Source organism: Fundulus heteroclitus, unplaced genomic scaffold, assembly GCF_011125445.2.
Source record: "Fundulus heteroclitus isolate FHET01 unplaced genomic scaffold, MU-UCD_Fhet_4.1 scaffold_40, whole genome shotgun sequence".
NCBI classification, from domain to species: domain Eukaryota; kingdom Metazoa; phylum Chordata; class Actinopteri; order Cyprinodontiformes; family Fundulidae; genus Fundulus; species Fundulus heteroclitus.
Genome location: NW_023396813.1, coordinates 1,003,957 through 1,019,380, shown reverse-complemented (window position 1 = coordinate 1,019,380; position 15,424 = coordinate 1,003,957). Strand labels below are relative to the sequence as shown.

The 15,424-nt window shown below is 42.9% G+C and overlaps 1 protein-coding gene and 1 long non-coding RNA gene across 5 annotated transcripts in view; one reads left to right on the top strand and one right to left on the bottom strand.

Moving 5' to 3' along the window:
- Window positions 1-1,198: 1,198 nt before the first annotated feature.
- LOC118556014 overlaps window positions 1,199-15,424 on the bottom strand; it is a 28,421-nt gene continuing 14,195 nt past the window's right edge. For 2 of the 4 annotated variants that reach the window (XM_036130955.1, XM_036130956.1), the window contains 2 exons: window positions 8,354-8,461; window positions 1,199-3,228 (listed from right to left, as the gene is read on the bottom strand). In XM_036130955.1, the coding sequence (XP_035986848.1) occupies window positions 2,950-3,228; window positions 8,354-8,461 (387 nt within the window). In that variant the 3' untranslated portion in view covers window positions 1,199-2,949. Of the gene's footprint in view, window positions 3,229-5,250; window positions 5,420-7,708; window positions 7,855-8,353; window positions 8,462-15,424 lie in introns of all 4 variants that reach the window. The other 2 variants (XM_036130957.1, XM_036130959.1) reach the window with 2 other exon arrangements.
- LOC118560173 lies at window positions 14,314-15,236 on the top strand. The gene is made up of 2 exons (XR_004929139.1): window positions 14,314-14,628; window positions 14,723-15,236. It is a non-coding gene; the product is annotated as an uncharacterized LOC118560173 (long non-coding RNA).

Below are 15,424 nucleotides of genomic sequence, written 5' to 3'. Positions count from 1 at the left end.
TCTTTCTCCTCTCAATTATTCGTGTCCTGAATCAGAAGAAACTCACTTAGATAGGAACAACATTTATAGAATGTATTTATTTATTTATTTTATATGCTGCTGCCATCCTAGGGAGACATTTACAATTTATTCCAGTAAGTATTGAGTTAATAAAGCAACACGCGTCAGTCAGATAAACACAAAACAAATAAATCAGAACCAGCGGTACTACACACACCACTTGGCCGACAGAAGTGTACTAAAGACGGACTAACATCAGCCCTGGCTGCCGTTTCCCTCGGAGGTCTGCGGGTTACTCTGCTCCGCTCAATGTCGGACTTTTTCTTAAAATTACGCACCAACTCTGTAAACAGGCCACATAGGGAAGCTTAAAAGTATAATGTTCTCGCCTCAAACGATCTGAAAACGTACTTTTGAACAACAGCGGCAGCAGAAAAGGGATTTTTTAACTTACCGCTGTGAGCTCTGTTTGCGCTGTCTCAAATCAAGCTGCGGCCGCGGTGCATTCTGGGCAAGCGGTCAGTCTGAAGAACGCACAAGTCTGCTCTGATGCATGCTCGATAAAGAGGGCGGGCGAGAACAACATCCGGGGATATGGAGCGTTCTCGGTTTGGCGTTCTCGGGTATTGGAACAGTGCTCGGGCTGAGGCTGATGACGTGTCACGAGCACACGAGACCGCTGAATGACGCATATTGGGAAACGGCCCTGGAATCTCCTCCACGCTTCATAGACTGTGCTAGGAGACCCAGCAAATCTTCTGGAAATGGCACATATCGATGGGCCATTCTGGTGGAGCTGGACTGCCTGTACAACCTCTGTGGGGTCCAGGTATCACCTCATGCTACCAGTAGTGGTAATGACCCCGGTCAAATACTAAACTACTGACAAACAGTCAACACAAAATGAGGCAAAAATGTCTGTGGCCTCCAGCTGCAGAACTGCTTGTTGCCGGGTCTGATTGTTCTAAATTATTGCACCAGCATAAGATATATTAAATAGTTCTGTCAGCCGCTTCTGGTGAAACACTTACAATTTTAACATAGAAAAAGACATTAAAGTATTAATAATTGATTTAATATTTCTTTCTTTTGTAAGGGACCATGGTATAAGTGGGATAATGCCCTTCGAGGGCATTATCTTTTACATGACTGACCTTCCCCAAAAAGTTGTAAAGCAGAGCCAAACATGAATAAAACATTATCTTTGAATCATTTTAATTTAACAGAAAATAGCAAAAACATGTCAAGGAATTGGTAATGCTTTCACAAATGCAAGATGAAAAACAACACAACCATAAAAATAATAATAATAATTTTTTTTCACTGGGACAAAACCCATTACAAGCTAAAGAAAAGTGGAGAAGGATCCTGTGATTCAAGGGGAATGTTTGAGGAATTTATTAGAAATTATATTCTCTTAATCATGAAAGCTCCATGCACAAACCGACATGCATGATGGTCTCGATGTTTGATAGAACCATTAAAAGAGATTATGTCCAAGAGTCAGACCTGTGACTCTGTTTGTGTTGCTGCAGCTTGGTAACAGTGGAAATACCATGCAATAAGCACAAAGCTTTCACCCATTCAAGACACATTTATCAGGCTGAAATGGATCCAAATCATTGAACTACTTATTCTTATATCTTACTTTAAATCCACAATTTTCTCTTTTGTCAGCTAAAACAGTCCTAAAATGCTGCAGTAAGAGTCGGGTTCCAGATCAAATTTACCAGAGGGGTCAGGGTGGGCAAGAGTTTTTTTCATGGGAGCACAGAACAAAAGAATAAAAGAAGAAACAGGGCAATATTTCATGATTTAACCTGAAGAGAGCCACAGAGTCAAAGAGCCTCTTTGGAACTGCAGGATGCAGACACATGAAGTAGCAGATGAAAACTTTGATCCTATCTCAATGCAGCTGAAGCTAAAAGTGCAACACCTTCATTTTTAATTGATTGCTGAAGTAAAACTGAAAAGGTAAATAATAAAAATGGTCCAAGGGACCAATCAATTATGGTTTCTTTACCAGCTCATGTCATCATAAGAAATTGATTTGGTATTATGTCTTCAGTACAGAGACCAAGACCAGTTCTACAGGAGAACTGGCCCCTGTTGACCCCTGTCTAGAACCGCCCATGGCCTGTAACATGTAGGCTCCTTAAAAAGATAATAAATATATGATCATTTCTGTTGATCATTACTGTTTTATTTCAGTCACATTCTTAAAATAATTTGACACGAACAGTATTCTGTTCAAACTCCATTGTTTGAAGTGCGCTAACTCTTTAGGTAATAGGACCATGATAGAAAGATTTATCATCATTATTATGGAAGTGCTGACTGTTAGGTTTACACTAATTCTAAACAGATGATTTTATAAGCTCTTGCCAAATTCTACAAAAGCAGTTGTTGATTCCACATTACCAAAAGCACTGGCACTTCCTCAGTTCAGTATAAATAATGTATTGTACCTTTGTAAGTGACCAACCTTAAAAGACGTAAAAAGTTCATATTTGAGGGTTAAACCTACTCTGCACAAAGAGAAAAAGAAGTTAGACTTCTATGTCTAAAACCTCATCAGCTTCAAAATTCACAACAGATAAAAAGTCAGGTAATAATTTAGAAGATGCTCCTGCCAACCACTGCATGCCTGTTTTATTGTAGGTGGTGATAGGCAGCACAACGACTGGGAATGCAACAGCGACAGTCTATAGCATCATCGCTAATGGACTGCCAACAAAAGAGTGGAGTGTTTCTTTTAACAGTAGGCTGTTTTTAAGTGGGAATATAAGAGGCACTGCATTTTCATCGCCTGCAGACTGGTCACCGGGGGTGTTTTATACCTCCACATCCTTCACACTGGATTAGACCACTTCAAATAGGCTCAGTAAGGAACTGAGAAAAGTCCAGAGGCAGGGGGAAGCATGGTCATACAACACATCAGATTTATTCCTAAACAATATCAGCTTCAGCCTCCATAAACACCTGTCCTGTAGAACACAGATTTTTGGTTTGGAGGGGATAGTCTTCCTCAGAGATATTCAGATCACCGTTCTCAGTCCTCCAGATGACAACTAAAGCTTGCTTGGAAAACCTGGCGTGATTGAGGCAGGACAGCACCTCCACGTGGGATTTACCCTGCAGACGTGTTCCATTTATGGATAAAATGGTGTCACCACTTTGAATTGTTCCTTCAAGGCTAGCTGCTCCCTTGGTGAAGACATGGTGAACCTGGACACAAGACAACCTGTGTTAATGTACTTCTACTAACAACAGTGGGGGGAAAAAATTAGACACAAAAACCTCACTATCCTCGACAACACTGTGTCTACTTGGGATCACTTCCAATTCCTAGGAACCAAAGTCCCTCCGGACCTGGCATGGGCCTCACACATTAGCCCCTTTTCCATTGAGAGCCCCAGGATTTAAAGCTCCAGGAACTTGTTTGCTAGTATGTCAGTACAGGAGCTATAACAGGGGCCAATGCCCCTGTAGAATTCAGTTGCAGTGGGTAATTTATTTAAATCAGCCTGATGACAAATGGGGAAGTTGTGCAGAAAACTGCACTTCACCTTCAGTCCAGCAGGAGGCGGTAATAAGAAACCAAAGGCCAACAACCAAAGCTGTATCATTTTCTTTCTTTTTTTCCAGAATCTGAATCAGGTTTATGTGAACACATGTGACTCTGCATTGTACTATGCTCATGATGTGCATACTTATACCATAAAAAAGAGTTAGACAGATTAAATACAGTCTGCAGTATAGAAAACACATATGAACACACTAGAAACAAGCGTGCAAATTGAAACAATAATGCAGTGCAAGAAATAAAAGTGTAAATATTTCAAACATCAGTAAAATCTCTGTAAGTAGTGGCTAGTTAGATATAACCTATGGAGTATTTTCAGGTTATGAGGTCCCACTTCTTCTATTGTTAAATTTGTAATTGTACTTCATTTTATGCAATACTTTTATAACTTAAAGTGATTTAGTTTATCTAACCACCTTTTTCTAGACCTCACAAATGTTTCTTCTGTCCTCCTGTATTTGCCATGTAGCTGTTCTTGTCACACTTTTAGGTGTTTAAAGACTATTTGTTATTAAATACATTTTTGTTTCAACTTCTAATAATAGTATATAATAATCATCATCTTTATTGTCATTGCAAAATACATTTTAATGAATTTTGTTCTCTGCATTTAGCCCATCCCATTGGGGAGCAGTGGGCTGTCACTGTGCAGCGCCCGGGGAGCAAGCTTGCTCAGGAACAGAGCGGCAGTCTGTAGGAGTTGAACCCAGAACCTCCAGGACACAAGCACAATGCTCTAAACACCAGGTCACCACTCCCACAAAACTGAGACTGTGGAAGGGTCAGCTGTCTGTAAAAAAAACTCAGCCATTTTGCTGCATGCAGATCTTTGGTGGATAAGGGTACAGCATTCAGTGCAGATAAGTATGTGAGTGCTGTTAAAAACCTGTAGTGTGAGTTTAATGAAAGATTTGTAGACTTCAAGGCACACACTGAGACATTCCAGCTGTTTGCAGACCCCTTCTCAGCTGATGCAGAGAGAGTGTCCAGCGTTATTGCAAATAACTAGCTCTTCTCAGCAATGAACTGTTTTCAGGCTTCATCAGAGCAAATGTATCTAAGCTCTGTGAGCAGAAAAGCTGTCAAGAAATCTTGCAAGAAATAAAGGCCAAACGGATTCAGAGAGGATTTGTGCTGTGTAATATATGAATAGTTCTTTAAATATTTGAACCCATTGTTGAAATCCATAGATTATACATATATATATACATATATATATACATATATATATATATATACATATATATATATATATATATATATATATATATATATATATATATATATATATATATAAACATCATCAGTCTGCAATAGTCTAAAATGTGGTTTTCCTTAGTGAACTGAGTTACTGAAATAAATGAACCTTTCAATAATATTCTAATTTATTGAATATGATTATATATATTTACATTTATTAAAAAAAAAAACTTTTGTACATATTGCACCTGTTCTTACCTTTCCCTGTAAAGTGTTTTGTTGTTGTAGTTTTCCGTTTGTTTGTTTGTTTGTTTTACAGAGTTTTGGACGCTGAAGTTAAATTCCTTTTTTGTACTCACTGTCAGGTACTGGTTACTGAGCCCGAATTCAGCCACACACAGAGCTTAGTTTCTGAGTTTTATTGAAGGAGATGAGTGGTGGAACAGGAAACCGGCAGACTGTACCAGATGGCAGAGGAGTAATGTTGACAGTGGCTGGAGCAGGAGGACGTAGTGGAGCTGAAGCCGGAGGACTTGAGGGAACGCAGGCAGGCAGGGAGGCAGAGACGAGGGAAGGCTGGTAGGCAGACACAGGGCTGGCTGGAGACGGGCACACGATGTGGGACGAAGGACGCTGGGAGATGTGAGGCATGAGCAGACACGGGAAGGCTCTGGAACTGTCCACGGTGCAGCAGGAAGAACTGCATCCTGACATCACCCCCCCCTCAAGGCCGAATCCCAGGCGGCCTAAACAAAACACCAGTTCAAAAACAAGAACACCCATCCCGGGTGGGCGGAGGGAGGACAGGATGGGGTGTTATACTCCAACAAAAGGTGCCGGGAGAACAGAAACTTCTTGAAGCGCGCTGGGACTCAGAAACTTCTTGAAGCGCGCTGGAACTCGGGAAACTTGAGAGCACCAGAGGACACAGGCGGTGACTTGGGTGCACCGGCGGGCTCTGGGGATGACTTGAGAGTGGCGGGCTTGGGAGCGACGCCTCTTGAGCGGCGGCTTGGGAGCGACGGAGGATGTCCTGGGCGCGGCAGGCGGCAATGCAGCAGAGTCCTCGGCAGGCTCCGTGGAGGACGACCTGGGCGCGGCAGGCGGCAGAGTAGGAGAGTCCTCGGCAGCCTCCGTGGAGGATGGCCTGGGCACGGCAGGCGGCGGAGCAGGGTCAGCCGGCGGCAGAGCAGTAGAGTCTCAGGAGGCGGGCGTCACGGTGGGCGACCCCGGCGAGGCGCAGTCATCTGGCGGCGAAACAGCAGGGTGTCTGGTGGCGGTCGTCGCGGAGGGCCGCCCCGCCGTGGCTGGAACAGAGGCGGGCGTTGCGGTGGGCGACCCCGTCGTGGCTGGGTCAGCTGGCAGAGAGGCAGGAGGATCTCAGGTAGCTGGCGGTGGAGTTTTGCCCTTGTTCTCCTGCCGTGGAACTCCACTGAAGGATCCTCGGAGAGTTCTGGAGCTGAGAGTGGAGGAGGGTCCTCTTGGACCCCCTCACAGGACTTTGGAGCTTTGACTGGAGGCGGGACCCCCTGGACCGCCTCGCTGGACTCGGGAGCGAAGACTGGAGGCGGATCCACCTGGACAGCCTCGCTGGACTCGGGAGCGAAGACTGGAGGCGGATCCACCTGGATCGCCTCACTGGACTCGGGAGTGAAGGGAGGAGGCCGGTCCACTTGGACCCCCTCGCGGGACTGCAGGACTTCAGCTGGAGGCGGCTCCTTTCTCTCGTCGACCGGCGGCTCCTTTCTCTCGACGGCCGGCGGCTCCTTTCTCTCGACGGCTGGCGGGAAGTCAGCGAAGACCGGCGGCGGCGAGATGTGCGCACCCATGGAGGCCTCGGGCTGAGGCAGAGCAGCACCAACGGAGGCCTCGGGCTGTCCTTTCTTCTCGGCGGCCGGCGGGCCTCTTTTCTCGGCGGCCGGTGGGACGTCAGCAAAGGCTGGCGGGGGCGAGATGTGCGCACCCACACAGGCTTTGGCCGTGGCGTGCGCAGCAGGAATCTCAAATATAGCAAGCAGAGCGGAGCTTGCGTCGGCGGGCAGAGCGGAGCTTGCATCGGCCGGCTGAGCGGAGCTTGCGGCAGATACGCGCACACTCAGGCAGGCTTGGGCCGTGGCGTGTGCGGTGAAAACCTCTGCGGTGGTTGGCAAGATGCTGTGCTCCCCAGCCTCATAGGCTGTGGGAGTTTCATCAGGGGCGGACCAACGTGGGAGAAGGTCATCCCTGTCCCTGTAGAAAAAGTCCCACAGCTGATCCTCATGTAGGCTGGGCACGTCTGGCTGAGCCTCGGAGAGGATCCTGTGCCGGCGAGCCCGGCGTCTGCGCCGGGAGGAGCTGGGCACTGAATTGAAGGCTGCCGCAGGTGATGGGGCGACAGAAACTGTGGCGGGATCAGTGGTAGGAGTGGTGGAAACAGACGAGGCAGGAGCTGCAGCAATGGCGGAGACAGCCAAAACAGGAGCTGCAGCAGCGGCGGAGACAGCCGAGGCAGGAGCTGCAGCAGGGGCGGACAGGCTGGCTAATGGAGGTCTGGTTGGAGGTGGTCTGTGGAGAATCTGGGCGTAGGCAGCCTGCTTAATCCACTCGATCTCCTCCGCTAGCCCAGTGATTCCAAGGACGGACATCAGAGTGGTCTGATCTTTATAAAGGTTCCACAGGCTCTCCGCTGTATCAACCCGCACCCAGGGCGGGTCAACGGTGGGTAAGGAGTCCAGAAGCTTCCTTAGATCGACGAATATGGTTTCAGCCAAGGAGCTCAGGTGGGAGGCAGGCACTGGACTCTGTGTGGGCGACAGGCTCATTCTGGCTGGTTCAAACTGTCAGGTACTGGTTACTGAGCCTGAATTCAGCCACACACAGAGCTTCGTTTAAGAGTTTTATTGAAGGAGATGAGTGGTGGAACAGGAAACCGGCAGACTGTACCAGATGGCAGAGGAGTAATGTTGACAGTGGCTGGAGCAGGAGGACGTAGTGGAGCAGAAGCCGGAGGACTTGAGGGAACGCAGGCAGGCAGGGAGGCAGAGACGAGGGCTGGCTGGAGACGGGCACACGATGTGGGACGAAGGACCCTGGGAGATGTGAGGCATGAGCAGACACGAGAAGGACGTTGACGAACCAGCAGTGAAAGCAGAAATGAGAGGAGTTTATGTAGGAGGTTGAACAGGTGGAATGAGTCCAGACTTGATTATTGCAGCAGGTGAAACTGATCCAGCATGGAGTGAAGGAGGGGAGAGGAGGTAGTGGAAGGCTCTGGAACTGTCCATGGTGCAGCAGGAAGAACTGCATCCTGACACTCACAAATAAAGTTGATTCTGAATCTGATGACTGGTGCAAAAAATTTAGGAATCACAAGGAAAAAACATTCTCATTCAGTTTTAGTCTGTTTTACACAACAATGGAATGTTTTTTCTAATTTCCTCAGAACTCAAGAGACTTTTACAAATTACAGTTAGTTTGTAAACATTACAAACTATGTAGTGTTTAAACAATTTATGTTGTCTGAAGATATGGAAGTCTGCACAACACATTCGGCTGCTCAGGTCAGGTTAATCATTCCTGGACACTTACAGTTATTTTTCCCTGCTCAACATCGACACCACCGGCAATACTAAAGCCGAGTCCTGCACCTTCTTCCTTACTCAGGACAACAAGATGAGTATTGCTGCTGTTGATGACCTGCAAAGTTAACAAGAATAAACAGGACTTAAAAACTTGTCAGAAATGAAGAAAAGGACAAAGTATGATTGAAACAATACAGTACATATGGATAGTCTATTTTTAATGTTGAAACAAAAGGTGTGAAGTGTGACTTATTTCAATGTTTACTGGTTTTAGTGAGGTTTTATTTTCTTTACCCATTTAATGGAAGTAATTAGAAGTAAAATAATATAAACAGATCTGCTGAAATTTCTGTAATAACCAGGGTCTTAAAATCCCGAATTCCCATGGCTTCAGTTGTTCATTATGAAATTCAATTTAATTGAGTTCAAAAATACTTTATTAATCCCAAAGGGAAATGGATTGCTATTGTAACTCATGTTATGGAGTTTCTTCAACCAGCTGGTGTAGCTACTGATGGCAGCAGGCAGGAAGAATCTCCTGTACCGCTCTGTTTTACGGCTGATCTGCAGAATCCTCTAACTGAAGACCCTCTGTTGAACAACCAGCAAATACGCCGACTGGCCACTTTATTAAGAACATCTGGATAGTACTTGGTTGGATCCACTTCTGTTTTCAGGACTGCCTTAACTGCTTGTGTCTTAGAGTCAACAGTTTCAGAAATATTTCTGATATATTCTGGTTTAAACTAATATCTTAGCATCACTTGTTTGTTTCACAACGATGATGCGAATTTCCTGTTCCGCCACTTTCCAAAAGTGTTGCGTTAGTTCTGGTGACTGTGGAGGTCACTGCAGGACAATGTACCTGCTCAGAGATGGTTTTCAACATACATGAGTTACAAACAGTGGTTATTTGAGCTAGAGTTGTCTTTCTGTCATCTGGAACCACTCTGCCCATTCTCTTCTGACCTCTGACATCAACAAAGCTTTCATGAAAGCACACCTGAAGCTCTCCATGTGTTTCTCTTTTATCAACCATTCTCTGTAAACCCAAGAGATGGTTATGCATTAACATTCCAGCAGTTTCTGAAATACACATATCAGTCTGTCTGGCATCAACAGACAGGCTGGCAACATTCTTTGTGCATTCTGACCTTGCTTACCTTTAAATTCAGCTAGTCATCATCACCAAAGCTACACACCTAAATGCATTGAAATCCTGCCAAGTGAGCGGCTTAATTGCCATCTATCTTAATCAGCATGTGAAACCAAATAAAATGGCCGGTGAGTGTATTGCATTAACAAATTTATCATAGTACTACATCAACTTAAGAAGACTACAGAGTTCTCACCATAACACTGAAATATATATTTTTTCTTATGCTAATATTAAAAATATTATTGTATTTCATGAATTTTTAAAGTGGAGAACTGAGCTGGAGTAGGCCTTCTTAGGTTTATGAGCCTCTGACTACTGTTATGCCATTATGACATGACAAAGTGCTACTTCCAGCATGCAAAGCAGCTGACAGCCTCAGACCCTTATCTCGTTACCATGGCCATGAGAACGGCTGAGATCGACGGACGCTGGGTCATGCAGCATCAATCTCCTTGCTGGAGCAACACCAAGTAAAGAATTTTCTCCTCTTATTTCCCTTTTTCCACCCATGAGGTGGTATTTTGTGCCTATTAGGAACCTATTAGGAATAGTTTTAATGCTTAAGTACTTCAAAGGGAGTTTGTTTAACTGTGCTGAATATTTCCAGTGTGTGCGTGCATTATAAGTCATTTCTGCTGTGTTGGTTTTGTTTGGTGAAATGAACCGTGCTCATTGGCTCAGTTAGGATGCTTTTCATACGTCTCCCTCTTTCTCTCACTCTTTCGGGTCTCCCACGTTTTAATGAAACCTTTGTCTCAACTGGTTACAGCCCTTCGTTCAAAACCCGCCTTCATGCTAGGGTAGTAAGTTAGCTGGGATCTCGGAGCCGCCATCTTACGCAAGGCATGCAAGGGCGGAGGCCATATGTCGTCATAGTTGCCACCCTGGGTGGGACATCAAGTAGGCCGAGGCTGTTAGCTGCAGGCTGTTGTAAAGTCACACTCACTGATTAGCTACCGTTAGCCGCGTGCCACCTTGAAGCTGAACTAAAACGAGTTCGAAGCTAACCGTGCATGAACGTTGCTAGAGGCTACTTTCCCAGAAGCGTTCCCAGTGTGCGATTTGCAAAAAAAACAGAGGGAGGGAATCATTTCAAGTGTTTTATAAATGATCATAACAACAAGGTTATGTGGCCTGCATGCTGTCTGGCTGGAGACAGCATGCAACCTGTCCTGGGAGGGAGGGTGGAGAAATCGGCTGCTGCTGCTTCTTGTCTTGTGACGCTGCCTGCAAATCTTCATCATCCACCAAAGTTCGTCCTGTAACATTACCATGGCTGTTCGTCTACTCTTGACCTTTTCTGTTAATTTTTTGGGCCGAAATATGACAAAATGCTTTTGGAGTGGGTATTAGTTTACTTTAACCGCTTCGAGCAGAAAACGTATTAATACTCTTTAAAAACAGACAACAAAAAATTCAATTAACAAATGTGAAGGACACAAGACATGTATTTATATTAGGGCTGTCAAACGATTACAAATTTGAATTTGAATCGATTAATCACATAATGTCGATAGTTAACTCGAGATTAATAGCAAATTATTTGCATGTTTTATCCTTTTATTTCTGAAAGTGTAATAACCTGTTTGGGCATTTTAATATGCAATTTTGCAATAAATGACACAAATAAAATACATGCTTGTACAAAAATATTTTTTTTGTTATTTTTCAAGCACTTTTGAGAATTGGAATGAAGACATCCTAGTGCCAAATGTTAAATTCTGGACTATAATGGCTAAATGACTAATCATGACGCCCTGATGTTTACACAATGTGTAAATAAATTTGTAAATAAATACCTATTTTCATGCCGATATATTTTTTTGCCTATACATATAAATTAATAAAAATTTTGCATTTCAATAAAGTCATAAGTTTTATTGTTCGTTTTTTTCACTCTCTCTCTCACACATCTAATTCTGAGCTTTCACACCAACAACAATATTTTTGCTTGCTGTTTCTATCCATATTCATAGAGTTTAAGCCTGGAAAAAGGTTTTAAATCTCCAGGTCATTCCAGTCTTACACTTTGCTTGCAACTGCAGGAGCTTAATATCCTGAATGAGAGTTTAGCAACTGTTTAGTAACTTCAGGTCCTTCGTTTGGCAACGTAATTCAGCCTTGGTTTGTCAAATACAGAGAAAACAAATTAATAAGCATTAAAGTACGGTTTATGGGTTGGGTTTCTGCAATGTTATCAGCATGTTAAAAATTCATCTTCAGAACCAATGTCTGCTCAAAATGGTGATCTGCACCATGTAATCTACTTTCAGCAGTTATCACCGGTTATTGCACCGTAAACTGCAGAAAATACGTGCAGAGTAGCTCTGTCTGCCTTTACTACCGTCGGCTCCTATGGCGGAGGGATAGTTCAGCTGGATACACTCAAAGTGTCTCGTGAAGGCAGGTCTCTTAATAACCGCTGTTTCGTCACTTATTTTAGAGCCCAAATAAGCGATTTCACTTTCAGAAACGTGCCCAAAAAAATTCAACCCATGACTTATAAAATTTACAAGCGCCTTTAGAATAAAATAAGCCGTAAGTTGCATGAAATGAACAGTCTTTGCAACAGTGAGCGCGGGTCTGTTTTGCTACAGTCTCTAGCGCTCTTGAAACTACGGAAAGCGCCGAGTATGGGGCTAAAATAGTAGCTTTAACATTTGCAAATGTGTGTGGAGAGTTGTGTGTCTGTATCTCGATTTGTGCGTGTGCAGTGGGATTTGTAAATGTGTGAGAAGATTTGAGTGTCTGTACAACAATCTGCAAATGTGTAAAACTACTTGTGTGTAATCCGTTTTGCAAATGTGTAAAAAATCCACAAATCTGTATTCAGATCTGCAAATGTGTACAGAGATTTGCAAATGTGTAAAAAATCCACAAACCTGTATTCAGATCTGCAAATGTGTACTGAGATTCGCAAATGTGTAGATCAATCTGTAAGCACACACAGAGACACTTGTGTCTGAAGTGTTTTTGCTTCAAGACCCAGAAATACAGACAAATCATTGGTTACAAGTCAAGCGGTTTTTCGGTTGGCTCTCTTTACACACGTGATTTTTGCTACTGTTCTGCCGCCTGAGATGCACAAATGCGTAGAAGGATTTGTATGCGTATCTTTTCGATTTGTGTCCCCTTGCGCAGACTCACAGGCTCAAAGGCTCACATACTGCCCTGAGCGCAGGCTCACAGGCACACAGGCTGCCTCTTCCGGCTGTGGGAGGTCACGTGACTTTCAAGGATTTTACCAAAGCGTTTTGCTTCCAGACGGCTGACAAGGCAACTTGTTATAACTATATAACTTTCTCCCTTTAACGGCAAAGGTTTCTTGTTTTAATGAGAGACTTATCTTGCTAAAACCAGATAATTGTCTCATCATAACAACGCAACATACCCCGGCATCAGCTCGCGGGATATTTGAGTGTCATGGAGAAGAGGAGAGACGGAGGGGCGCCTTTTATTTCTTTTTAAAAAGTCGTCATTTGTCGGAGGAATGTATTTCTGCACTGAGGAGTGACAAGGTAAGTCGTGCATATACAGCAAGTCCTCTACTTGAAATTTTATCAATTCGGCAGTTATTTATATTTAACAACTATGCTATGGAAACACAAGTTGCAGCCCTGTAGTACCGTCTCTGGCTCTGTTTACACGGTGAAAACAGGTTTGCGTTGCCTTTGTACTCTCCATTTACACACTACAAGGTTTAACTGTTGCTTAGGGGGGGCTTTCAGCTATAGCTGTGGGTTTATTTACAACAGTTTGCAGCCGAAACAGTCCTCCGCCAGCCGCTGTTTTCTTCTTCTGGGCAATTTGACCCGGAGCTTCAAAAATCACAGCACTACTAGTGGTGCGTCATGGGAATTACACCGTTTAAGTACTCTGTAAACAGGGCCTGTGACTGCTAATGTATCTATGCCTTTATGTATTTGAATTAAATGTAATTAAAATAAATTTTAATTCGACACTCGTAAGGCTAATTAAAAGTATGTGTATTCTACACAATAAAAGTGAGGCTAGATAAAGCTACATTTATCCATATTTTATTGTGTCAAAACAAAGTGATGAATACAGAGCTTTCTAATGTGACTATTCACAAGCCAGTAAAGGACAGCTATTTATATCAGATCCATTAATAAACCCAGTCAACTACTGCTTTATGCTTTAATAAGGAGAAAAGCAAAAACTGATAATCGATTATTATTGCTGCAAATTCAAAAGTTAATATCAGAATTTATCAATAAAAGCACCTGGCAGCAAGGCACAACTGTTCTCAATTTATTAGTTGTTGCATTTGTTTTTTCTGATGTCTTTTTAAACTTACTCAGAAAAGAAAACAAATCTTAATCAACAACATTGTTGCATTGTAGTCTAGGTTTGAGCAATTAAACATTGATCCAGTCTAACCTTTAATCACAATTTTAAACAGTAGCTATTCTTCTTCTGATGGGAATTCTGTAAAAGTACTTTTTAAAATTCCCATAAACAAAAACATTTAGGTAGGAGGACCAGGATTAAGATAGCTACATTAAAAATACAGCCAGAAAATCATGAATGTTCTCTTTTGCATCTTAGAATGCCTGTGCATTTGATCTGACACAAAATTTAAATACTTGAAAACTTTGAATTTGGAATATTTAGATTCTCACATTTAGCAGAACTAACATGCTCAATTTTTAGAAAGAATAAATTATGTTATTTTTACCTTTTGTTTAAAATAAAAAACTTGAAAGAACGATAACAAAATCTCTGCTGTGTTTACAGGTTGTCATCTCTAAAGCTGAATACATGGATGGTGCTGTCCAAAAGATACTGCTGGATATTTTGTTTCAGAGGTTGAGAAAAGAGGGGGTACCACAGCCAGAATTCATATCGACATGGAGACAGAGAATGGTACAATGAAAGACATTCAAAGATTTTTGCGTCTTGATGACAGCTATCCTGAAAACTACTTCATTGTGGGATCCAGCACCCACAGCCAGCACATCAACAGCTGGTGGGATTTCTTAAGGAAATGTCGTGCACAGTACTGGATGAACCTTTTTCAAAAACTGAAGAATACAGATTACTTTACTGGTGACTTCTTGGATAAGCAGCCAATTCTGCTCACCTGTTTAAATATCACTGAGGTATGTTTGAATGTAAAAGATAAATACTATATGATATATGCTTTTAAATATGGAGTATGTACTTTAAGAACTTGTTTATTTTCTTGTCTTTCAGGAAGAACTCTTAAAGTGGTTCACTTATGGAACATAATTCGTAAGATTAGAGATACTATTGCTCCAAGTTGCCGGTCCTACATGATGTATACCCTTCCACGGCGTTTTGGTGAACAAGACAATCTCAAACAGGTTTCTGAGCAAGCGGCGGAAACTTGCACAGTCCAACGTCTTCAGAGGACCGTTCACACGTGATGAGACAGTTCGAAGTATCATACCTTCTGATGACAGAGAACTTTCTTCATGCACCGTCCACACATGATGAAACAATTGAGTTATGCTTATTTTTAAGAGCTTATATATGTACAAACCTGTGACACGTGTGATATTTTCTTGTAAAAAAAAGAGTTTGTGGAGCAAATGACCTTGTGAGCCTGTCCAGAATGAACCTGTCACTTTCCCACACAGTCAGAATTAGGCAGCTGCAGACCCCACAACCCATAAAGGACAGGCAGTCAAAGAAATACAGATGGAGGGGGAAAAAACAGACCTCTGTTTTCTTCGATTCCCATGTACTTAAAGGCTTCATCATGATGTACATAACTTGAATTTTGCTGCTAGATTTTATATTTTCTGTGATTCTTGTTGTGTTTGACAGCAAATATATGCTGCTACATATATTAGGACAATAACAAGAAATCTAACTTCACATTTGCCTTGTAATCTGTCATGTAGGACAAAATCTTTAAATGACATGTTCTGT